We start from the raw sequence: 26,256 nt of genomic DNA on the forward strand, positions 1-26,256 counted from the left end.
TAAATAAGGGTTACTTTTCCTAAATCACCTACCAATACTTGACACTTGCTGCTTCCATAGAAATTGATTATCACCCAGATGCTGCTATACAAGTTTTGATCAGTTAGCTGGCCTGAAGCATTCAGGTGTCCCTTAACAGAATGCCATAATCTTTCCAGGACTGGATGTCCCAGCAAATTCACTCCAAGCTCAGATGCTCAGATAAAATTGCAAAACTCCCAAGAGTTACATCTCAGACTCTACGGGCACGTTAGAGTTCATGAGAGTATAATCAGAGAAAGGCTGAACAAATATAGCTTGTTTGGAAGGGTTGACAAGAGAAAGTGTGTTCTTTCTAAAAATAACATAACAAGATAGCTTTGTTATGGAAAATAAATATCTGAATATATTGCAAGAGTTCTTGAACAATGTCCTTTGGAAAGACCAGACCGAAGTGGAGATTTGTTTGGTGAAAATTACAGCACACCTCATATCAACTTTCAAGCATGGTGGTGAAATGGTGATGATTTGAGCTTGTCTGTCAGAACCAGGATGTGGGTACTTTGCAGTCATTAAGTTGACCATAAACTCCTGTAAACCAAAGTATTCTGGAATCAAATCTGACAGCTGAAGCTTGGCACAAACTGGGTCATGCAACAGGACCCAAACACAGCAGCATGAAAAGAATCAAGGTGCTGCAATGGCTCAGTCAATGTTCAAATTTCAACTCGATTGAAAGGCTGTGGTGGAAACATAAGAGAGCTGAGCATGAATGAATACCCTCAAACTTCAATGAACTGAAGCAAGAGTGCAAAAGAAGAATGGTTCCTCAACAGTGATGTGAGAGACTGTTAAAGCCATACAGAAAACAATTACTTCAAGTTATTGCTGCTAAAAGTAATTCTGCAAGCTCATGTATCACAGGGTGCACACAGGGCTGCATGACTGTAACATTTTATGTGATTTGTTTGAGTATATCACATTTTATCAGTGGGATGTTTCCAGAGTTATAAATGTATTTTATGTTATTTATATGGAACTAATTCACAAAAACAGTGACCTCAGGGTTTATATTGTGAGGTAAAGACTAAACAAGATTAGAAAGTTGAGCCTGCTCAACCCACTGAGCCATTCCAGCACCTGAAGTTGGTCATTTTATCATTTTATCCATAAGGCATACTTAATTTTGGAGCCAGACTCAAGCCACTGCAGTTTTCAGCACTTCTTACTGGCTTGGTTAAAATACATGAGACAAAAACTGTTTTCATTGGGATGTACTTACTTTTTCACATCTTCCGACAGAAACTGTTTTTATATACTTTTGCCTGAATGGCCCGAATGTGTAATTAATCATGTCTGTCACAGCTTTGTGGTCGATTTAAAAAAAAAAAAAATGCGACAACATGAGTTTATCATTTATTTAATTAGAATTAATTCTCTGGTTTGTAACATACAAGCCTGTTGTACAAGGAATATGACAGAGAGGTACAACTTTTTACATTTGACTCTGTCATGTACGTCGGCTCGGATTTCCACTTTGATATTCAAACAAGGGAGACGTTGCTCTCATAGCTTAAGTCAGTGTCAGATCTGAAATGTCAAGAGTAGCATTAAAGTACACATGACAGTCCGCAACCTCGTCAAATCACACTATGTGCTATAACCACCCAACCGATGAAAGATAAGTTAAATGATCACATCATCAGGGTATACTCAGTACAGTTTTCAGTCATTCAAAATTCCCATTGAGCTGTATCACTTGAATATTTGTCCATGCATACATAGGTATATTATACGATAAAAAATATAGCATTTGGAATAAATACTGTAATCTTAGAGCAAACTGTCAGACAATACTTGTTATATACTTTTCACAATACTGTATGTACATATACATATATTTGGCTGGATTTACAGGAACAGATAACATACATATTTAGTCCCGTGTGAAACAGATTTGGTTTCAATTCTTTGGTGCTCATGTGAAACCTTATAATATCTGGGTCACAGGGGATTAAACATATAGATTTTCATAGAGACTTATACGCAGGCACGGAAGACCAGATTCACCAGATAATTCTCGCAGCGCCCTCCCGATCGACCTTTGGCTGTCTGTAATGCAGGAAGCTACGGCTGTACAGAGACTCTTATTTTTGTTCCTTCATACACAGACAGTCAGTGATGATCAGATGCGCTGCACAGAGTTAACATTGAGATTTACTGATGTTGTGTGAATGCAGCGTCGTTGTGGAGAGAACCTGTGCTACTTTGTGAGCCCCCACAAATACTTATCTGATTACTAAGTCAGTGTGAAAAAAGGTATTTTCTTGTGTAAATGTACTATATAAGTCAAAGTATATAGATCTATATAATATACTTCATTTAAAATGAGTCCTGCGTCATGGTCAGTCTACGTATTTTTATATTTGTGTCCGAAAACATTTACTAGAATGACAAACCCCACTGCAAAAACCCCCCCAAATTAATACCAATTAAGCTCTTAGCTTAGCTCTTTTTCTTTTGTAAATTCAGACTGGATCATGGTCATAGGTCACATATATGGCAGTTGTTAAAGTAGTAAGTGGTATTCCCCTTTAAATCCCACCTCCAACTCTTTAAAAAAGAGAACAAAGATCAGAATAGTCATAAATATGCTCATAATCAGGTGAAAAGAGAGGCTTACAATGAACTTGATCGATTTGCCTTTCAATTTTCTTTTATAATTTAGGCTTACTCCCCCTATTTCCTTTGCAGTCCATGAACTACATGAATTATCTAAAATTAATAATAATAATAATGTTATATTACAGATCATTTTATGCCATTCTGTTGTATCATTTCAGCATTTCGTTTAACTGTAAACATACGGGACTGTTTGACATCAGCAGCGGTCACTGAGTGGGAAACTGTAAACTTTATTTTAAAGACCGCTACTCCTGCTTCATATTAGCTCAGGAATACGAACGTAGGTTTGCGGTACAAAAACATCAACACTGTGGAAAACATCTTATGTCTTATGTTTTCTGATTAAGGCTCGACCAAGGTCACTCACTCGACCAACTTTATGACTGACAGTAAGGTAGTATTCAATTGCTATTGCTTCTTAAAACGCAAACCCAAGTCCCAGCCCTACCTTCAACCCAAACCTCGGGTCAGATTTACTGTGTTGTCTTACCGTTTATGAAATGAGACCTCACGAAAGCAAGGACGAGACGATGTGTCTCGCCACGCGTAATATATATAACCAGACTCATTCCAATGTCTGCCACATCCACTGACAGTCTGTGTCTGTTAGTCGTAAAGCCCATGCCAGTGTATTTAAACTTGCTACATTAATTTCCTGGAATGTGTCACAGCCAGCCTGACATTCATTGTGCATTTTGTAGCAGTTGCATACATGGTTTGATTTTAAAACGAGTAGGCGAACAAGGCATACAATATATTTGAACTGAAGGCGGGAGATGCAGAGAAAGAGAGAGTCGCTATGAGAACAGACAGTACTACAACATACTGCTGTTTAGTACTATAAGACAGCCAGTAGGGGGAGTAAACGTATTGGCATGCAGTACAATCTTCATAAGAGAAGAGCGTTGTCTTTCTTCAGCCTGGTCATGTTGTGGTTATAAAAAATAGTTTAATGTCCCACAGAAAGGATTTGTTTGTCATTAACACACAGCTGATGAGCACCCATGTCCCACATGTGAAAAGCGATGGGTACTACGGCAAAAACGATACACTGAATGTCAAATATATTCTGTTATAAGTTATATTCTGTTATTTAAATTCCTAATGAATGCTTTTCGGAGATATATAATTTCATCTGGACACCAATATTATAGAGGACTATTTACGAAACACATCAACAATTTAAAAAAAAGTGCAGTAGAAAATACAGTTTTTGTGATTTTTGTGATTATAATCTATTCTACATAAAGTATGTCCTCAATAATGGCTTATGTCCAAATATGTAAAGACTGATTTCAATGTCATGAAAGGGAAAAAAATAGAAATAATGTATTATTTCATATTCAATATTTGCAAAGGTAGGTCATGTGCTTAGTATTTTGCTTTAAGAGTTAGCTGATGATAGGAAGCAGCAGTTCAGAGGCTCTCTCTGTCCACTTGCTAGGCCGCCCAATGTGTTGTCCTACTTTATAGTCTCACCCCGTGTCCTACTTAACATCCCGTCAGTCACACATGACACTGTGGAAACGTCTTCTCATCAGGCTGTCGGGACCCTCAGCTGTGGACCTGAGCGGTTGATGCAGCATATCCATCGACACACACCAGCATTACTGGCACAGACGTGGAAGAAAAGCTCCTGCCACGTCTTATGATGTGTGCGGTACCACCGTGTGTTTATTTCAGTGTTTTCTCCCCATGTTGGCGGCCACGGTTAATGGAAACAGAGCAGTTGAGCGGTTGAATGGCGAGCTGGGATGGTTTGGAGAACTCTGACTCAGAGGAGGTCTGCGGTGCTTGTGGACTCAGAGGTTTGGACCTCAGCGTTGGCCTTCAGAAGGTCAATTATGTCTTGTTGAGAGGCTCCTTCTGCCACCAACAGAGCCGTCTGACCGTTCTGGGGGGGAAAAAACAGACATTTCAAAACACTGCAGTGACTTTTTTGAACCACACAGCGGCAGTGTTGTTTTGGGCTAAACATATTCTCTAGTAACTGAACATCAGGAGTATGGTGCATGCTGAACCTGCCCTGACTCTGTATACTAATAAACCCTTTTTACATCCTACAGCAATTAACTCTGAAATAATAAAGGTTTTAAGCCTGGGATGTTTTGTGTTGATGTTAAGCGTAATACAAGTAAACCTTGTATTTTGCTTATGAAACATATGTAAGAAAATTTGGAGTATTTTTTGTGTATTTTCATCTTGTGTTGTTACTTATTGCACAGGCAATATGATAAAGTAGCGACAGGGATAACACACTGTGACCAGTATGTGATTGATCTCTTGAAAATGCACTCAAATATCTAATCACTGCCACTGTCACCTTCTTACTTATTTGATCATCTTTATTTTCTTGCAAGCATATTTTTAAAAATTAATATGCACAGATTACAATAATGTTGTTTTTTTTTTTAATGCAGCAAGGTAAAATAAATAAACGCTGTCGGGCTTGTGCTGTAATTATGTACCGTGCGAGGATTTATGGCAAGCACTCAAGTCGCGCTCTACCAGCAATTATCAGAAATAAGAACGCTTATCAGTGCTTGCGTCCTTATGGATAACAATCTCCCCAACCCGCTGCTACAAACGCTCTTCAGAATGCAATCACTTGCAAGCACATCTCCTTACAGTTTAAGAAATGCGCTTGATGCCAAGACGTCAGTCAAATGATACAGCTGACAGATCTGCAATGTCAGGATTCTGCAAGAATATTTTTGCAGATTACATTTGTGTTTTTTCTTCCTTCTTTTAATTCTATTAATATCCACATCCTGAGACATGAGCATAAATGTTCTGTATCACATACGGTGTCAATTTTGTCCACTTGTTAAACAAACTGTTTGACTTGCATGAATAGAAAACAATGCGTCAGAGCTGTTTATTTCCCCACTTTGAATATTATTTATGTGCCCACTACTAGAATATGGTGTGTATTCATGTGTTTTCATAGAGTCACAGTGCAGAAACTATATCAGAGCGATGCAGAATCTGGAAGACTTTTAATGTTGTTTTGGGGTAAGACGCAGCACGGTGTTTGTTGCAACACTGTTGCTACTCTTCCTGTGGCATTTACAAAGCCTCACCTCCACACCTGCATCCATCCTTTTTTTGCCACAGGACACTAAGTGTCTTTGCTCTCCATTTAATGCAGCCAGTCCATTTGCCTCTGTGTTTCTAGGACTGCTCTCATTACAGAAGTACTTCGGCAGCGTAAAGCACCGGCCATGATGTGATCACTCTCTGACTGGGAAATCTACAAACTGGAGAAATCAATGCACCAGGCTGAACAATCAATCTACTTTGTGTGGGCCAGCCACAGTTCCCATATCCCTATAACCTTACTGAGAGCCCACAGTCTCCATTTTTGAGCGAACCAGGTGGTAAAAGCCATGTGACCATTAGTCGAATGCGAACAGCGAAGAATTACGTGCTGAAATTAATTGCTGAAAGTCTCATAAACAAGAGGTAAAACATCTACAAGTTTACAACAAGCCACTAAATGGCCTGATTTTAACTGCACAACCTAAAGCTATACCTTATCTTTGAGGCTGGTATCACAGCGACCTGTCTCCAGCAGCAGGCGAGCGATGTGCGTGTGCCCGTGCTCGCTGGCACACATCAGGGCCGTCGAGCCCTCGCGGTCCTGGGCATTTACATCCGCGCCGCAGCTCAGGAGCAGCTTCACCATGGCAACGCGGCCATGGCTCACCGCAAGCATGAGTGCTGTCTGGCCCGCCTAGAAAAAGAGTGAGAAAAACAGAGATTAGAATTAAACAGTGAGAGGGCAGGAATGATGGGAAGATATGTATATCTTACATGCAGACAGAGAGAGAAAGTGACGAGTTAAATAGTACATTAACTTATTATACAAACATGCATAAATATTCGTTCTGGTGACTTTGATTTGCTTCTGCAGTCCTTTTCATGATTCCTGTATGGTTTCCACTAAAGGAAATCTTGCAGTTGAGGAAAAAAAAACATGTCCTCCTGTAAAGTGACCTACATTTTATAACAACCCCTCACTGCCTTAGGGCATGTATTTACTTCCTTTTTCTATTTTATTTCTATTTTGTCACCAAACTGTTTGATATCCGTTTTATTTTTAGTTCATCCAGCGTCTAAGTGCAACTGCCGTCTGTATACACACCTGTCTGGAGCGTGCGTTGACATCTCCCACTTTCAACAGTTGCTGTGCCACTTCAAGATCATCGGGGCTCTCAGCAGCCGTCAGTGCAGCCAGCATCACTGGAGTATAGCCTGCCTTATTGAGATTGTCTGTTTCGCACAGGCCTGAATGTACACAGAAAGTGATGGAGTGAGTAAAAGAGATGAGAAACAAAACGTATGCACAGTTATAATCTTTTAGTTTTTTAGTTAGATTTGTCGTTCTGTGTGCCTTTCCGTCTCACCGGTATCCAGCAGCAGTTTGACCACAGGGAAGTTGGAGTGTGACACGCTGTAGTGAAGAGCCATATTCCCATTGCCGTCTGTCAAGTTAACAACATATGGCAGGAGAGTGGGTGTGGTCATCCCCACTTGTCGCAGGTATAATCTGACAGTATCTGCCTGCGAGTCTTTTTGACTGGAGACTCTGAACCACTCCTGGTAGAGCACCACTAAAACCTGGCGCTGAGGAGAGAGACAGAAAACAATGGAAAAAAAAAAACTTACCATAGTAAAGTCGGGTTAGATTTTATTAAGTCCAATCAAAGAAATCCTTACCATTTCTTTATCTGGGGATGAAACCTCCTCCATGCGGTCCTTTACATAAAGGCATGCATCTATAAACCCCTTGTCGACTTTTCCCCTGAAAACCAAAACCATACAACACAGCAGGGATTAAGTATGGCCAAGCCAGCTTCTGTGGTTCATGTCTAAATTCTGTCAGAAATGATAACAAGAAAATACAAGAAAAAATGCCTTGCACGCCTCCGTGGCTTACTCACATCACTCAACAGTCTGACACATTGATAGCACACGCAAACCTCAACTGTTACAGTTTGCTCTGATTCACTACCCATTAATATCCAGAGAGCGCTCAAACTGGCCATCCATCACGCAAACTGAGCATCAAGCCTGAGTGGGTCACAATGTGACCTGTACTAGCTTTCCAGCTATAACACCTATACACATATAGAAGCACATCCTGCACGTACCCACAGGAATGATCAGACAGGTGCTGAATGATGAGTTAATATAAGTCCTGCTTTCTCCTCACTGCCTGGGCCCATGGCCATCAGCCCTGTCTGCATACCTGAGACTGATAAGTGATCAGTCAGTGACGGGGAAGACAACACTGCTAGTTATTTGCTTTGTCCTAGAACAAAGTACGTCTGTGTGACTATTGAGCACCCTTAATCAAAGAGTTTAGTTGCAAGTTGGAATATGTGTGTGCTTGTGTGAAGCTTACAGTGTACTTGTGGCGACAAATGTTGCCATTTTATTATTGTACGATCTACTGTGCAATATAAAGCGCCTTGACGCGACTGTTGTTGTGATTTGGCGCTACATAAATAAAACTGAATTGAATTGAATTGAAATGTCAGTTTAGTGTGTATATATATTACAGACACACGTATGGCAATGAATGTGCACAAGATTTAAAAAAGCATGAGTGTGTATTAACTGAATTCCCATGCATGTAAGTCAAAGTCCCAATGTAATGCCTCCGGTGCATGCATGATGCATTACTCAGCACCTGTCCTATACCAAGTATATCAGATAAGGCTGCATACGAATGACTGTTCCAATATTTGTACCTGTGAGCAGAGAATGCAGTCTCTATTTAGAGAATTTACACACATAAATATTTAGTAATATTTAACACTAAAAACCATCTTGTGTTTAAAAATTCATGTAATTAAGTATTTACCAGCAATATAAATTCAGAAGTTTAACAGTTTGAATCTGAGCCTTCAGTAGTTTGATCAAGGTGTTGATAGGTTTTTTTAAAAGGTTACGTATTGCTGTCGGTGTTGAAATAAATGTTTAATACAGCGTTGTCAATTTAAAGATTAATCATTTAAAGATAAAGATACCATTTAATATAGCACGGCTCTTTTTATAATGGCCAACAAACCTCTATATAGCTTGATTTACTGGCAACTGCTTTGTTAATTGATAAGTTGTGAATTTGTTTTTTCTTTCAGGGTGTAAAGGTAATATTGTACCGTTCACAGTGGCTGTGAAAACTAAGTAGCATAAACCAGAAAAAATCTAAGCTTGATCCATCGATATATTTATGCTGGCTGTAGTCAAAAAATGAGGGAAATAAAGTGAAAAACTTGCACTACAATCAGCTAATTTAAGTTTTTGTGCAGGGGGAGAAAACTTGTGGAGCGGTCTAGAGCTCTTCAGGAGTGGAGATATGGGCATTTAAGTGTACGATGGTGAAGTGCAAACTGCCTCCAGGGCAAAAACAGGAGCATAATAAGGACAACAAAACCTTGGCTCTGCACAGATATGTCAGCAAATAGGTAACGAAAAACCCAAAGTGATATTAATATGATATAAGCTGAATGCATGCTGACCCCAGTCCTGCAGCTAGAGCCTGAACTTCAACAATGGTAAATGGCCTGTATTTATATAGCGCTTTATACATCCAGTCATCCACCCATTCACACACACATTGACACACTGGTGATGGCAAACTACATTGTAGCCACAGCCACCCTGGGGCGCACTGATAGAGGCGAGGCTGCCGGACACTGGCGCCACCGGGCCCTCTGAGCACCACCAGTAGGCAACGGGTGAAGTGTCTTGCCCAAGGACACAACGACCGAGACTGTCCAAGCCGGGGCTCGAACCGGCAACCTTCCGATTACAACTCCCAACTCTTGAGCCACGATCAACCCAATCAACAAGTAACAAAAGCAGCTTTAAGCCTCAGTTTTTCACTATATGTGTTTGTATAGTAGAATTACTCTGTTGATTGCTTTAAAGTCTTTTTGGCTGGTTTTCATTTTTGCTTTGTGTTGATGGTTTTGTGCTCATAAATAGTAAAAGAATGATCTTGTTAATAATTTCACCTCCTCACTACGTACGACTCTGGATACTGTAGCTCCAGTGAAAACTAAGGTCTCTAATCAGAAGTACCTGACTCCGTGGTATAATTCTCAAACACGTACCCTAAAGCAGATGACTCGTAATCTGGAGAGGAAATGGCGTGTCACAAATTTAGAGGATCATCATTTAGCCTGGAGAAATAGTTTGCTGCTTTATAAGAAAGCCCTCCGCAAAGCCAGAACATCTTACTATTCATCACTGATTGAAGAAAATAAGAACAACCCCAGGTTTCTCTTCAGCACTGTAGCCAGGCTGACAAAGAGTCAGAGCTCTGTTGAGCCAACCATCCCTTTAACGTTAACTAGTAATGACTTCATGAACTTCTTCACAAATAAAATTTTTATCATTAGAGAAAAAATTACCAGTAATCATCCCACAGATGTAATATTATCTACAGCTACTCTTAGTACCATTGATGTTAAGTTAGACTCTTTTTCTCCAATTGATCTTTCTGAGTTAACTTCAATAATTACTTCCTCCAAACCATCAACGTGTCTTTTAGACCCCATTCCTACAAAACTGCTCAAAGAAGTCCTGCCATTAATTAATTCTTCGATCTTAAATATGATCAACCTATCTCTAATAATCGGCTATGTACCACAGGCCTTCAAGCTGGCTGTAGTTAAACCTTTACTCAAACAGCCATCTCTAGACCCAGCAGTCTTAGCTAATTATAGGCCAATCTCCAACCTTCCTTTCATATCAAAAATCCTTGAAAGAGTAGTTGTCAAACAGCTAACAGATCATCTGCAGAGGAATGGTTTATTTGAAGAGTTTCAGTCAGGTTTCAGAGCTCATCACAGCACAGAAACAGCTTTAGTGAAGGTTACAAATGATCTTCTTATGGCCTCTGACAGTGGACTCATCTCTGTGCTTGTCCTGCTAGACCTCAGTGCAGCGTTCGATACTGTTGACCATAATATCCTATTAGAGCGATTAGAACATGCTGTAGGTATTACAGGTATCATATCTATCTAATAGACTCCAATTTGTGCATGTAAATGGAGAGTCCTCTTCACACACTGAGGTTAATTATGGAGTTCCACAGGGTTCAGTGCTAGGACCAATTCTGTTTACATTATACATGCTTCCCTTAGGCAGCATCATTAGAAGACATAGCATACATTTTCACTGCTATGCAGATGACACCCAGCTCTATCTGTCCATGAAGCCAGATAACACACACCAATTAGTTAAACTGCAGGAATGTCTTAAAGACATAAAGACCTGGATGGCCGCTAACTTTCTGCTTCTTAATTCAGATAAAACTGAGGTTATTGTACTCGGCCCTGAAAATCTTAGAAATATGGTATCTAACCAGATTCATACTCTGGATGGCATTACCTTGGCCTCCAGTAACGCTGTGAGGAACCCTGGAGTCATTTTTGACCAGGACATGTCCTTCAACGCACATATTAAACAAATATGTAAGACTGCTTTCTTCCATTTGCGCAACATCTCTAAAATTAGAAATATCCTGTCTCAGAGTGACGCTGAAAAACTAGTTCATGCATTTATTACTTCCAGGCTGGACTACTGTAATTCATTATTATCAGGATGTCCAAAAAAAACTCACTGAAAAGCCTTCAGCTAATCCAAAATGCTGCAGCAAGAGTACTGACAGGGACTAGAAAGAGAGAGCATATTTCTCCTGTTTTGGCTTCCCTTCATTGGCTTCCTGTTAAGTCCAGAATTGAATTCAAAATCCTGCTCCTCACATACAAGGTCTTAAATAATCAGGCCCCATCTTATCTTAATGACCTTGTAGTACCATATCACCCTATTAGAGCACTTCGCTCTCGCTCTGCAGGCCTACTTGTTGTTCCTAGAGTATTTAAAAGTAGAATGGGAGGCAGAGCCTTCAGTTTTCAGGCCCCTCTTCTGTGGAACCAGCTTCCAGTTTGGATTCGGGAGACAGACACTATCTCTACTTTTAAGATTAGGCTTAAAACTTTCCTTTTTGCTAAAGCATATAGTTAGGGCTGGACCAGGTGACCCTGAATCCTCCCTTAGTTATGCTGCAATAGACGTAGGCTGCCGGGGGATTCCCATGATGCATTGAGTTTTTCCTTTCCAGTCACCTTTCTCACTCACTATGTGTTAATAGACCTCTCTGCATTGAATCATATCTGTTATTAACCTCTGTCTCTCTTCCACAGCATGTCTTTTATCCTGTCTTCCTTCTCTCACCCCAACCGGTCGCAGCAGATGGCCGCCCCTCCCTGAGCCTGGTTCTGCCGGAGGTTTCTTCCTGTTAAAAGGGAGTTTTTCCTTCCCACTGTCGCCAAAGTGCTTGCTCATAGGGGGTCATATGATTGTTGGGTTTTTCTCTGTATCTATGAAGCGCCTTGAGGCGACTTTTGTTGTGATTTGGCGCTATATAAATAAAATTGAATTGAATTGAATGTATTGTGTCCTTAACACATGTATATTTGCTGGTTTGTGGAACTGTAGACTGAGTTTTCTATAACTGATAATTAAGTGGCAATTTGTTTCTGGTCATTGCAAAAAAGTAATGAGTAGTGTAACAAGTAACAAGTGCAACAACTTTTTTGAGTATCAACCCAACACTGCTTCTAGCAAATTCTGCAAATGTGGTTATTTTTGTTCTATATTTGTAAAATAATACCAAAAAGCAGTTCATGGAGAAACCATTTGGTATCATAGCAGACCCAATCCTCAGTTACATTTATGAGAAACACATAAAGTGCAACACGGTAACCCAAGATTATAATTTAAGCTCTGCTGTCGGTCTCACCCTCCAGCCTGCCCTTCCAGGAGCTCCTGGCTACTTTCTGGATCCAGCAGACCTCTTTCAGTCTCCTCTTGAGCCACAGCACCTCCTCCCTCAGTTGGGACCTCTGTATCTTTTCTCTGGGCTTCTGCTCCCTCCTCTGGCTGCTTCTCAGGCTCCTTCTCAGGCTCCTTCTCAGGCTCCTTCTCAGGCTCCTTCTCCACTTCTGGTTCTGAGCTATCTTCCTCTTCTACCTCCACCTTTGACTTCTCATCTCCACTGGACTCTTCACTGGATGTCGTCTCATATCTTAAAGAGAACATAATAAAGAAGACGGCAGATTCTATAACAGCTCCACAGAAATCATTCAAATCATTCCACAAGCTAAAGCTTTCCCACACTCTCCAAATATAAAAATCCATCCAAGCCATCCAAGTTTGTGCAGCACTAGCAGCATCACTAAGGAAATGTCTAAGCAGGTAAAACTAATATTAAGTCAATGTTAAGTCAGCTCCAGGCAAGACAGGGTAAATACTAACAGGTTATTCCCCTCTAGACTTCACAAGTGAGATGAAAAAGATGTTTGCCTTGTGCAGCCTTGCCCTCATATCCTAACATAAACATAATTTAAACATACATAAAAAGCCACAGACATGTTTGAGCACAAACATAAGCAGCCTTGAACAACGTACAACCTTGTTCGTTGAGAAAAGGCTAACGATATGCTGCGGAGGCTGCTGGAGTAGCATGTATATAAGTGTGATTACTGGGGCGCATCATCAAGTCACCTCTGTAAGGCCAGTGATCAGATAAGGTTATACTGAATACCACTGATTCAGACTTCTTGTAGACACACAGAGACAAACTGAGACACCACAAGAGACGTTCAGAGGCCACAGCATTCTCGAGATTCCAGAGGAGCTCAAGGGAGAGCAGAGATAGGTTAGACTATACAAAGAGAAGAAGTATGAACAGCAGACCACTTCCTGCTGTGGGCAGAAGCCTAAAGATAGTCAGAGAAAATATTGTTGCCTGACATGTTTGCCTCATTATAAATAACATCTGCATATTTCAGGATTGGGTGGGCGGAACATGGAAATGGTCAAATATTTATAGAGGTTGAAATGAAACCAAAAGAGATGTACACTAGATGTCAAAACGTTTTATATAATCTCATTTATTAAACATATTAGTCCAAGTTTATAAGGAATAGATTCTTGCAATACCATAAAAAATCTGTTACGTGTTCTTCTGAATGTGGGTATGTTTGCAGATCATTGTGTTGAAGGGAGGAAGGAATGGACTACACCACAACAGTCTGCAAAAACACTGCAAAGGTGAGCAGGTCATAAAACAGTGAAGCCCAGGAATGTAAGAGCAGGAACACGGGAATAAAACAAATGCTATGCATGGCAGCCATTTCCGTCATATGCAGGAGATTAAAATAACCAGGAATTTAAAACAGAAACTTTTTACGTAAGTGATGAGAAATACTGTAAACGACCACAACAGGATCTGAAATAATGCTGTAAGCATGACCTAAGAACAAATGCAACTTTATAGCAAGTCTTTGTGCCCAAATTTTACTTTGAAGGTTAGTTTTCTCATATCTTGTAGTTTTCCTGCTTTTCCTGCTTTGTGATTGTCTACCTCATTAGTAGGTAAATCACCAGAACCAATACTTATCTTCTCAATAACAAAACTTTGAAAACACAGTGGTACTTTTTTCCCTTTTCCAGTAGTTTAGATAAAGTTAGTTTAGTTGTTTAAAGAACAGGATATGCGGATGCTAATCGATGCTAAAAAATTGCTAACACAATAAATACCCCTTTGCAATATTACTGATACCAGCACAGCAGCTTAGACAAGAAGCCTCTCCTGAAGCAGCTAACCACTTGAGCAGCAGCACAACAAAGCCGGCAAAGCATCTCAAAGATGACACCGTAAAGATATTCTTTATGAAGAATTTTTCAGGTCAATAAAGCCTGAAGAACATTTAAGTATAGTGAAGTTATATAATTGAGACAGAAAAACCACTTTACTGAATTACTGAACTGCTCCTGAGTTTTATTTCACTAAAATACAATTCCTTTCTTAGATTTAATAACAGAAAATTGCACTGTGCGAGCCATGCCAGAAAAAAACTGAGAACCACTGCCATCCCCATACTTTAAATTCATAAACACACACACACACACACACACTGCAACCAGCATCAGCAAATGCTGACATAAGCACGCTAGCACAATCACCTAGGTGCCATCAACAGAAACTATGCATGCATATCACATAATCTAAACACACATTAATGCAGGCATATTAGCACCAGCAGAAGCAGCAGCAAGGTCAGATTCAGGACAACGTGTCTTTAGTGAGCCTGACAAACAGCAAGAAGCAGATGTCTGAAGTACAGCTTAATATCCAAGTTTAAAACAGTGACAAAGCTGACGCATACATGGCTAAATGACAAAAGATTAAGATTAACACTGCTGCACAGACAGTTTTTTGTCTTGAATGAAAAGAGTGTTTGTTGTGAATGGACCACATGTAGCCTGAAATACAGGTGCATGAAAATCCAAACTGTCGCCTGTGGATTTCTACACACAAAGATGAAGAAATCAAATAACATCAAATCAAATTTCTCAGACAATCCTGTATCTTTTGCTCTTTCTGAATTTTTTCACATAATGTATGGTTATGTGGATTACCCACAACATTGAAAAAGAAATTTGTGGGTAATCCATCAAACTTGAAGCCCCTTTGCATACAGTAACACATCAAACCTAATAACAAATACTTTTAATGAACTAAATCAAGATAAAAGGGGATTTTTTACATTAATCAGAAGTGGCAACACATTATTTTTCCTATAAGGATGAAGACTGACAAAAGCATGAAAATATAAGTGCACAAAACACATTTCAGCCCACACAAAGATATAAATCACAAAGAGATTGGACGATGACTAAAAAGAAGATTTTACCCTCCATTCACCCCCACAAACTTCAGGTTTTTCTTGGCTCCCTTGTTCCCCTGCTTGCCTGCTGCACCATTTTTCTTCATGATGGATTTGAGACCTAGTGAAGAGGAGGACAGAGCGAGAGGCAGAGGGGAAGATGAAAAATAAAAATGAGGGAAGTAAAAATTAATAGGGTTTCTGTGGAATTTGGGTGTGTGCATGTGTATTTTGTGTGTGTGTTCAAGTTCAAGTGATTTGAAACATCCTCACAACTAAATAGTGTGATATGAGTCAGAGGACTTCACAGTGTCTCAGTGTTTTAAGATCTGTCACCTTTACAGGCTTATGGTTAGAATCATTGACTGAGTTAGAATAAATACAGCCCCATAACATCAGTGATGCAGGTTTTTGAGCTAAGTACTGATAATGAGCCCAAAGGTCCATTTCTTCTTTAGTATGGAGGAGGCGGTATCCTTTATTTCACATTTTAAATCATCTGATCATCATCATACAGAACAGTTTTCCACTTTTCCTCATTACATTTTAAATGACCTTTGGCCCAGAGAAGATGCTGATGTTTCTGATTCACGTTCACAGCTTTCTTAAGTTTTAACCTACATTTGCGTATGGCTTCATGAACTGTGTTCACAAAGATTTCTAGAAGTGTCCCTGAGCCCATGCACTGATTTCCATGACAGAATCATGGAAATCAGGTCTGCCACCTCAATCACAAGTATCAAGCAAACAATATTTTGAGCCTTGTCCCGTGCGCACAGAGATTTCTCCAAATTTGCAGAATCTTTTGCACCGTAGATGATGTCTTTGCAATTTAGCATTGAGGAACATTATTCTGAAATCATTCTCCAATTTATAGATGCAATTTTTTTGCAAACCGGTAAAATGTTGCCTCTCTGCGATGCTCTTTTTATACCCAATCATGTTACACACAAGCTTATTATAAACTTTAGTCCCAAAATGCTCCTCTAGCTCTTTTTTTTTAGTACCACTTACTTTTCCAGCCATTTGTTGCACCTACCTGAACTTTTTTGACACGTTACTGCTATCAAATTCAAAATGAGCTAATAATGTTTCATTTGATATGATTTCTACATCCCATTATGAATAAAATATGGGTTGATGAGATTTGTAAATCATTGTATTTTGTTTATATTTACATTTGCACATAGTACACTTACATTTACATTGTTATTGACTTTTATCTCATTAGGTAACAGACAACAACAGTTTGCAAACGGCGACTGTATTTCTTTGGGCTAATGTTAAAAGTATGTCTCTCTGCTTGTTTCTGTGTGCTCTTGTGTCTGTATGTGAATGTCAGTGATTTTGAGCCTGGAAGATATTGGGAAAAAAACAACGAGTAAGTACAGCCAATCAAATGATGTGGAAAGCTTGTGTTAACACAGAGCAGAAAAGCTAGAGCCCCATTTGCTATACTCTATACAAAGACAACAATTAAGACTGCTGAACTGAAATCTAAAGCACATACTTCAGTTTTTAATTAGATTTAACTTTCCAAGTACACACTAAGGCCTCGAAGTATTCTCCATGGAAATATATACAGGTCAAGACTATACACCTTGACTCTGCCAGGCCCATTTATGTATGTAACTGCCCAGGAATTGATTCTGTGTGGGCTCTTATGCTGTCTCCCTTTGGCTGTGAGCCCAGTATAGCTGTTTCAGTTGTGCGTGACAGCAGACATGGTGCAGAGTATCTGTAATGTTTTATGCAAGGACACAAGACCGTAGCTTTGAGCCAAAAAATACCAGTTTAAAAAAAATTCCCAGGGACCACCATCTAAGAAGAATGATGCTTTTAGATCTAGTACCTCCCAGGAGACAGCAACATGGAGAGGAGGGTTAGAAACATACTTGAAATTTGAAAATATCCTTTTCCTAATTCCTAATAAATAAATTAGTTGTGTGATTTAACCCTCCTTCGCTTTGTCAGAGATATTTCTCCAAAGTTTCACTCAAGGCACAGATTGACTAGAATGAGTGAATTCCTCAATGCAGCAGTAGGCGTTTCTTTTTAACACACACAGAAGATGATAAGACGTTTAAAAGGCCACACTGGGAAACTTCACATCAGCCATAGGCACCTCAGAAATGGGTCTGAAATACGCACATCTCAAACCAGACTTAAAAACACTCCTGTACCACACTGTGCTCCCGGCACTGAACTGTAGATGAACTTTGAAAATAAAATATGTGTGTGATAGTTGAGCGAGTGAGTACCATGACCAGAAACAGGAGAGACATATCAGGGGAGGGAAGAGAGAGGCGTCATCTGTTTGATATATGTGTGACGACCGGTGCTTAAGGATCCATTCGACTGTGTACTGTAAACAGATGCTTAACCACACGTGTGAACTTTGCTGTGTGATTCTGTCTTTGCATATATTGTGGGGAACAAGAAATGTGTACGTGTGCTGTTGAAGGTCACTGAACCATGTCATTTTGACAGTTTTTAGTAATGTGTGCTTTTTTCCACTCTTGTATATAACAGAAAAAAATGCCTATTCCCAGCTCCCCATCCCTCACCCCTCCTCCACTCCGCACTTCAGAGTAAAACTGACATTTACTGTAGCAACAGTGCTCAGTGTATTTTGTGCTCTGCGTAATATGTCTTATATTAACAATGCCTGTGCTCTCCAGAAAGAAAAGGCACATCAATTTCAAGATATTAACCTTAAAATAAGTTAAGCAATGTCATTTATTTCTATCGCGATCCTATTACGGCATCTAATCTCATGACTAAGGCACACTAAAACTTTTGTAGTACTTTTGTAGTACAGTACTATTCATAGAAGCAGGAGAAGTGATAATTTGACAGCATATCAACTTGAGTATAATGTTCCCAGTAATTGAATGGGAGCAGTGTGGTTTCAAGTTGCAATGAAAAAAAATCTGTGCTGTGAACACACCATTTGTAAGAGTTTGCTGGTATGCAGGGCTAAGATGCGCCTATACAAGTGAAACCATGGATGTTTGTCTAACCACACTGAAAATGTTTGGCTGTTTTTGCAGGAGTTCTTTTTAGGGAGAGAAGTCAATGTTTCAGGCTAATGAGCTGTACACATTTATAATACTTCATGACGATTATAGATCATAAGGGACATGTTGTAATGAAGCGGCATGGCTAATGCATCATTATGCTCCTTGAAGGGATCTATTCAGTGACTATAAGAGAGAAATGGCTTTAGCTAATACAAATAGGTGAGCAGCTATCAGACAGATGAACCACGGGCCTACCTTGTTCTTGCTGTTTGCTGGCAGCAGCCGCTTTCTGGCTTGGGGAGTAGAAGGCAGAGAGGACACTGAGGGAGCTGACCAGTTGGCTCTGAATGGAGCTCATTTTGGAAGTACCAGGTTTCCCCGCTGGTTTCCCTGTCGCTGCTGCTGCTGGGGCTGCTTTCCCCGCTGGCTTGGCTGACGTTGCCTTTCCAGCCTCTGCTCTTTTCCCTGTCGTCTTTTTCTGTGTGCTCACGCTCTCCTGCTGGCTGGCTGTTGGCTGAGTGCCAGAGCTGCTTCCGAGATGTGCCCACTGCTCTCCTAGCAGCCCCGTTATCCGAGTTACAACTTGACCCAAAGCTGCAGGCGATGTTGGTGATTCGCTGGAGCCTCTTCGAGGAGGCTGGGCCTCCCCGGCGTCGCGACGTGAACCCTGGGCTTCGCTTGAGCCACGGCGCTGAGCTGCTTCACTGGAGCCTTTGCGCAGTGACTGTGTCTCACTGGCATCTTTCGGAGGGGCCTGAGCCTCACTGGAGCTTCTACGTGAACCCTGAGGTTGAGTTTGAGCATCGCTTGACGCTTGGCGAGGTGGTTGGGTCTGGGCTTCTCCCGATCCCCGTCTAGGAGTGTGTGATGCACCAGACACCCTCTGCGGTGCTTTCAGCTCTTTTGAGTCCCGCCGAGGTGCAGAAGTTTGAGATTGGGCTTGTATTGATTTAGGCCTGACTTGGACTTCACTAGAGCCCGGAGACACGGCCTGAGTCTCAGACTGAAGCCGAGATTCAGACTGCTTCTCTCCAGACCCTCCAGGAGGTTTCTTTGCTATAGTGTGGTCCTCAACCTGAGGCATAGACGGTGTTTGATGTTTTACCTGTGTTTCAGAGAGCTGTTCTGGGGACCGAGCTTCAAGCTGAGCTGCACTCTGTTCCTGCACCTGGGGCTGGGTTTTTGTCTGCGGCTGGGTCTGAGTTTCACTGGATCCCCTACGAGGACGCACAGGCACCACCTGAAGTTGAGGAGGTGACGGCTGAGTTTGCTCCACTGAGGGTTTCCTGCCTCTTTGTGGTCTTACAGGAGCTGCTGTCTTCACAGCTGAATTCCCCTCAGTTACTGCAACAGTGTCAGCGGCTACAGTTTCTTTGACTGCTGCAGACATAACCTCCCCGGCTCCTGTTTCTTTCTTCTCTGTAGTCTCAGGGGCAGCTGGTCTTGTTTCAACCACTTCTGTAATTTCTTTTGTTTCTGAGTCATCTTTTTCAGAACTCACTTTAATCTTATTTTCTCCTGCTTTAGCAGCCGAACTGGCGCACTCTTCATTCTTCCTAACAACATCTAAAGTTTTTATGCTTTCTACAGCTGCCGCTGAGCTTTCTGATAAAACCTCAGCAACTAAACGTTCACTCTCTCTTTGAATTCTTTCGTATGTTTCCCTGTCTTCTGTTCTTTCGCTCACCACGTCTCTTTGGCTGCCTGTGTTCTCACTCACTTGACTCTCTGCTTCTACACCTCTGGCTGGGTTGTTGTCATGACGTCTCTCCATCTCTGTCTCAGTCTGCTGGTCTGCTCTCTGGGCTACCTCTGTCTCTGTCACTCTGTCCACAGTGCCCACCCTTTCTGTCTCTGTCCCTCTGTCAACACTGCTGGCCCTCGGTCTGTGAGGATGGTCCGTCACCATCTCGCCTTCTGTTTCTGTGACTTGGTTTACCCTTTCGGCCACGGGGGTCTCGGTCATCTGATCCAGGGTGATGATGCTCTCGGTTAGTGTGCCTCGTTCCATGCTGTTGGCTCTGGGCCTCGGTGGACTTGTCACTGTTATCGCCGCCTCCATCTCTGTCTCCTGGTCATGCGTGTCAGCTTTTCCCGTCACTGGTCCTTGATCTGTACTTTTAGTCTCTTGTTTTGGTATGCACACTTCAATGCAGATTTTTTCAGTGTCTGTCCCCTGATCTACAGTACCAGGCGATTCTGTCTCTGTTTCTTGGTGGGTAAAATCTATCCTTTCTGTCACTGTCCCTGTGTCAATGCTCTCTCTTCTTGGACGTTCATGTGCGGTGCAAACCTCCACTCTCGTTCCCTCACTCAGTTGTAGTATTCTCTCCTCTTTAAGCTTGTTCTCCTCTATTTGCTGTTTCAAAAGAGCATTAGTGCTCTCTAGCTCCTGGCTAGCCTGAATAAGTTTAGCCTCTAGTACTGTTAGCTTCTCCTGCAACTTCTGCATATCATCTGGATCCTTTGGTTTTCCTTCTTTTGCTGCAGTCTCTGTTTCTTTTAAAGCCACTGTGATAGATAGTAATTCCTCCCCTGAAATGTCTCGTGGCAGTTTTTGCACTGTCTGTCCCAGTGGACTCTCTGTTTCTTTTTGTTTGTCAGGTATGTCCAGCTGCAGTGATTGTCTCTCCACTTCTTGTGCTGACGACATGCTACTTTCCCCTTGTGCCGAGCTCTCCACTTCAGATAGTAACACGTTAGTTTTCTCTGTCTCACCTTGTTTCTCCTTCCCTGCAGCTTGGTTTGATGGCCCAAGACTTGTGTCTTCTAAACGTCCAGTGGGTTGAGTCTTTAGGACTAACTTCATCTCCTGTGAAGGTCTCTGTCCTTGCGATTGATTATTTGTCCTAGGATCGTAGCCTGTTGGTACTGTAGCAGATAATTTGGAAGCCTGGGCCTTGGCTTGTGCTTGTAGCTGAAGAAGCAGCTGCTCCCGCTCCTCCCTCAAAGAGCAGATCTGAGCTTTCAGTTCTGGGATGGTTTTGACCTGTTCCTCTAGCTCTCTGACCCGCTTCAGTGCAACAGTAATCTGCTGGTGAAGACCTGCTCGATCTTGGGGAACACAGCGTCTTTCTGTTAGGTCTGGTGAAGCCCGGAAAATGTTCTCTGTTGAGCCGTTTTCTGGTGTTCCCAAGGTACGGTCAGGACTGCTTGAATCTGAACTCTTACGCTGCTGTAGCGTGATGGGCATGCTCGATGCTCTGAGCAGATTTGGACGACTCTGAATCTGAATCCCGCCAGTTTTGTCTTCAGCACCGCGAGCCCCCGCGCCTACTTCATCTTTGGGTTTAGTTGAAACATAGCCAGTTCCTTGACTCGTGGTCCCCCTGCTGCTCTGGCTGGAAATCACGCCTTCATTTGCTCGAAAGTCAAAGATCTGTTGAACCTCTGTCACTCGTGATTTAGGCTTGGGACCCAGGGTAGACGTCCCAGACCAAGTACTGTCCTTTTCCTTTGGGGGAGGCCTTACTCCATGCCCAGGAAGACTAAAATTTCTAGGCAGAGTGCTGAATTTAGGTGGGCCCTTTACCCTGCGCTGAATGTGGACCCTTTTGATTGTGTTGCCTTTTTCAATATCATCAACATACTTGAGGAAATCAAGATCCAGGTGGAAGCCATAGGGAGTCTCCACTGAGTAGGGCAGCTGCTTCCTTTGAACACCACCCTCACTGGCCTTGGACTGAAAGCCATTGGCTGTAAGAATTAACATCAAATGATTCATTAATGAAATAAGTCATTAGTTGGTGCTTATTTTCATACTTCAGTGACTAGTCATAGTAATACTGTAGTATCCGATATGAAAGAACTAAACATGTGCAATTAGTTTACAATAAGAACATGAACCAAATCACACATCATCAGCATTATTAATTCTTTTCACCCCCTCGTGCAAGCAGGCTGTACTGTGCCGAACACACAGTGCTTCATTATGTAAAACCTGATCACTTACTGGGAAGTAATTATCATGCAGTGATTGCGCCAAAACAAACTAATCAGCATGTAAAATGCTGCTCATGCTGTGTCAACTTATGAATGCAGTATGAGACGGGGTGGTTATCACCTGAAGGAAATAAGCCCATAGCTGTTTTTGGCCACATGAAAGGAACGGCGAGATAAAAATGTCACCTTTTATGTCATGAACTAGATTATATATTGGAATAAAAGCAAAAAATAGAGTCTGACTTATTAAGCTTCTCACAGTTGTTAAAAAAGGTTGCTGCACATGTTAGAAGCAAAGAGGATTGCTTGTTTAACTACAGGCTTGGCGACACTCACCACTTTTCTTGTCCATCATGGGAGGCCGAGTTCTCAGTCATCTACTTGTGTTTGCTAGAGTAGGAGCTAACAGCCTGGGAGAAAAAAAGCAGAAATGAGAGAGAAACATGAGAAACTGAAATATCGCCCACTATTATTATGCAAATAGAACCAAATTCTGCAAGAGTAAATTTATGGCATTTACATCATGCCTTTGGACTTTTTTCAATATCAAGAAAATGGCAGTTCTGTTAAATCAAACAAAACAAACCAAGACAAAAGCATGTGATCTCTGCAGATAAAGGACCAGAAAATGTTTCACAGTGAAGTTATTGCTTTCCAAGATTCTCGTAATATGTTTTCACTGATTTAGTGAAGCCACCAAAATAAGACAAAACAATTTCTTATAGATATGATATTTTTTTTTATATATGAAACAGGCAGACTTAATACACACAACTGTTATATTTCAACTCTGGCTCTCCACAGTGTATCTGTTATCTTGTCTTCCTCCCCTCACTCTAAGGTTGGATGGCTGCGCCTCCCTGAGCCTGGTTATGCTGAAGATTTCTTATTGTCAAAAAGGGTTTTTTCCTTTCCACAGTCGCCAGGTGCTTGCTCATGGGGATCCCCTGATTTTTGGGGTTTCTCTCTATTATTGCAGGATCTTCACCTTAAAATAGAAAACACCTTGAAGCAACTGATTTGGTGCTATCTAAATAAAACTGAATTGAACTACTGTGCCTCATTAGTTTATTTTTATTAGGAAAATGATAAATGGATGCACATTGTATGTTTAAAAATAAATATGCAGTCACATATTGTACAGTCTTGGGTACCCCACTGAAGACGAAAAACATTTAGGTCTGCCAAGAAAAAGCAAAAATTAGTAGCACATTGCAGTTAATTGCAGTGCCGCTGTACCCATTAGCTTAAATTCGCCTTTCGTCAACCTTTAGGATCCACTTAGGTCAGCACAACCAAGGACAAGCTCACAAATGTTTGCATAATTTGTTCCACATGGAGAAGCCAATAAACCAGAGATGCTATGACTTTTTTTTTTTTTTAATTAGTTTATTGCACAGTAGACCTATGTGAGAGGGAAAACAATTCAGAATGTGGAGTCAAAACTTTTAAGGACTAAAAGCTTCTAATAAAATATCCAATACTCACAGTAAAAATAACGGCAATTTGCCCAACTTTGAGTGAGTTGCACAGTTCAAATCCATATTAAATGAACACGAGCAGCTGCATGAGCAGCCAAATATCAGCTCTAAGGCTATTTAGAAAATAGGCACACATTATTCACGCAATTTCCATGCAAATTTATGGCACTGTAGAGGATACCTGCTATGTATGAGACATATAGCACATAAGTGCCCGAGGCTGTGCTTTAATAAGCACTGGAGTTCAAACGTCGACACCTGAGGTAGCTAAGAGGCTTAAATGAGCATTTTCATTATTTTTAGGAGTTCCACAACCATATGTGTAGTATATGAATACTACAGATGAGTGTTTTACACTCCTCACTGATGCTCTGTATTCTATAATACCTCTAGCACTCAGTTTCAAGTCACTGCAGACAGCTGATTCGATGGATACAACGGTGCAACAGTGAAAGCCATTTTTCTTGTTTTGATGCTGTATTTAGATTCAAAGAAGATAAAAGTCTAGAGGGAATATGGAAACGCTGTCTTCTAAGAGGTAGTTTCCCCATTTGTGATGACTTCTTTGACGTGTGGATGAGAACATTAAAAAAAAAAAGGCACCCGGATGAAGAATCTCACTACTGACTAACCACTTGTCATTTTTGATCACATTTTCAAGCAACCATGCACCAAATTAAATCAAATGTTTGCACCACAAAGTTCTGAGATTATTTTGAAGTAAGTTCGTGGTCTAGTTTGTGGGAAAAATGTGTCAGGCAGTGCTGAGTGAGGACATACTGCAAGGCAAGCATTACATGAGATGGCAATATAATCAATCAAAATGACAGCCAGTCCACCCAGGGACCTAAACAGGAGCTGTGACAAGCTCTGTTTGGCCTCCTGTCCCCTCCTGTGCAGACTGCGCCTTAATAATGAAAAGAAGAGGTGACCTAGAGCAAAGTTGTTGTCTCAGTTACAGATGAACAGATAAACACAGACACACAAAGAGAAACACTGATCATCTGACTGACAGTCGCTGCACACGATCTGACAGGGCGATGGCTACCATGGCAACCACTGCAAATCCACTATTTCTGTGTGTCCCAGGAGTGAGACAAGAGAACGGGCATTCCTGACTCCTCGTGACGCTCAATGTGGCTACAATCACCTCGCTGTCCATAAGGCTTAATTAGCTGATTCGGGAGCAAAAGAATGATGCTGGTAATTGCAGAGCGAAGTACAGGCACACCCCAGTGGCAATTACACACAGTGGGCAGGCAACAAAACCCGCCTTAATTAGATCATTACCGAAGACAGAGGTAGAATGGGAGAAAATGGAGCAGGGACAAGAGAGAGGAGAAAAACAAAAGCTTCAAAATGACAGATAGGTTTGACAAGATGGGATGAGCAGGGTAAATGTGGGGGGGAAAAAGAACTGCTATAGTTTTCCCAAATGAGACATTCTTCCTGACCTTCCCTAATGTGGAAGTTACAGGACTTTTGTTTAAAGTTTCCTCTTTTAATTAAAGTCATTTCTAATGTGTGTGTGTGTGTTTAATGAAGGTCTCAGAGCAACAGAAGGATCGTGTTACATTAAGCAGTGTACTGTGGATGATTAGCATGAGTGATAAGACATAACAATCAGTCTATAGTGTTAAATGCATATGTTTCTAAATTGCATGCACTGTTATTTCAGCATAACTAGAAGATTACCCAGGTTAGACTAGTAATTAAATACTGAAAGCCCACGGTGACACTGATGATGCACAATACACACTGGATTACAGTCATAATGAGTATGAGCTGAAAGCTCCAAAAGGCTATGCTAATCCAAATTGAAAGTATCTGCTAGAGGCCACGCGAAGCTAAAAGGTGGCCACGGGTGTGAGTGTTCAAAACTGTTTGTGTGTATCAGCACCAATTTAGCCACTCTCTTTGTCAGTGTTTATTGTGTGTGTGTGTGTGTGTGTGTGTGTGTGTGTGTGTGTGTGTGTGTGTGTGTGTGTGTGTGTGTGTGTGTGTTTGCTAGCTCTGCCTTCACCATGTAGGTTCACGTGTGTGTCAGGTTGAGTCACTGTGTTTGAATACTCCGTGTCTCTCAGACGCACGTAACCCCCTTAAAGGACGTGCAGCACTCTCGACACCAATCCAATAAGTGTGACAGCTGGTCGAGAGGCAGCAATGGTGATAATGCGAAGAGTAATGACAGTACAGTAAATAAGCCCGTACTGACAGCTGTGGGTTTTCATATGTCATCAGTATAGAAACCCCAACCACACTAAGATAACTGTTCTTTTTTTTTCTTTTGCACAGACCACGAGATCAACACCAACATTTATTTATTTATTACGTTTTTTTTAAATGTGTTTTTTTACTTTATGCGAGGGCATCAAATGCGTGTACCCTGGC

The 26,256-nt window shown here is 41.2% G+C and overlaps 1 protein-coding gene across 4 annotated transcripts in view; it reads right to left on the minus strand.

The window, feature by feature from the left end:
* Nucleotides 1–1,383: 1,383 nt before the first annotated feature.
* The window catches only part of kank4 (KN motif and ankyrin repeat domains 4), an 83,710-nt gene continuing 58,837 nt past the window's right edge, over nt 1,384–26,256 (minus strand). For all 4 annotated transcript variants that reach the window (XM_084909136.1, XM_084909138.1, XM_084909137.1 and 1 more), the window contains exons 2-10: nt 22,721–22,794; nt 18,698–22,138; nt 15,447–15,540; nt 12,488–12,772; nt 7,387–7,471; nt 7,074–7,293; nt 6,812–6,954; nt 6,200–6,400; nt 1,384–4,558 (exon numbers count right to left, since the gene is read on the minus strand). In XM_084909136.1, coding sequence (XP_084765262.1) covers nt 4,439–4,558; nt 6,200–6,400; nt 6,812–6,954; nt 7,074–7,293; nt 7,387–7,471; nt 12,488–12,772; nt 15,447–15,540; nt 18,698–22,138; nt 22,721–22,739 — 4,608 coding nt within the window. In that variant the 5' untranslated portion in view covers nt 22,740–22,794 and the 3' untranslated portion in view covers nt 1,384–4,438. The remainder of the gene's footprint in view (nt 4,559–6,199; nt 6,401–6,811; nt 6,955–7,073; nt 7,294–7,386; nt 7,472–12,487; nt 12,773–15,446; nt 15,541–18,697; nt 22,139–22,720; nt 22,795–26,256) is intronic.

The sequence above is a fragment of the Perissodus microlepis genome, chromosome 17, assembly GCF_051167445.1.
Source record: "Perissodus microlepis isolate ML-2025 ecotype Zambia chromosome 17, ASM5116744v1, whole genome shotgun sequence".
In the NCBI taxonomy this organism is placed as follows: domain Eukaryota; kingdom Metazoa; phylum Chordata; class Actinopteri; order Cichliformes; family Cichlidae; genus Perissodus; species Perissodus microlepis.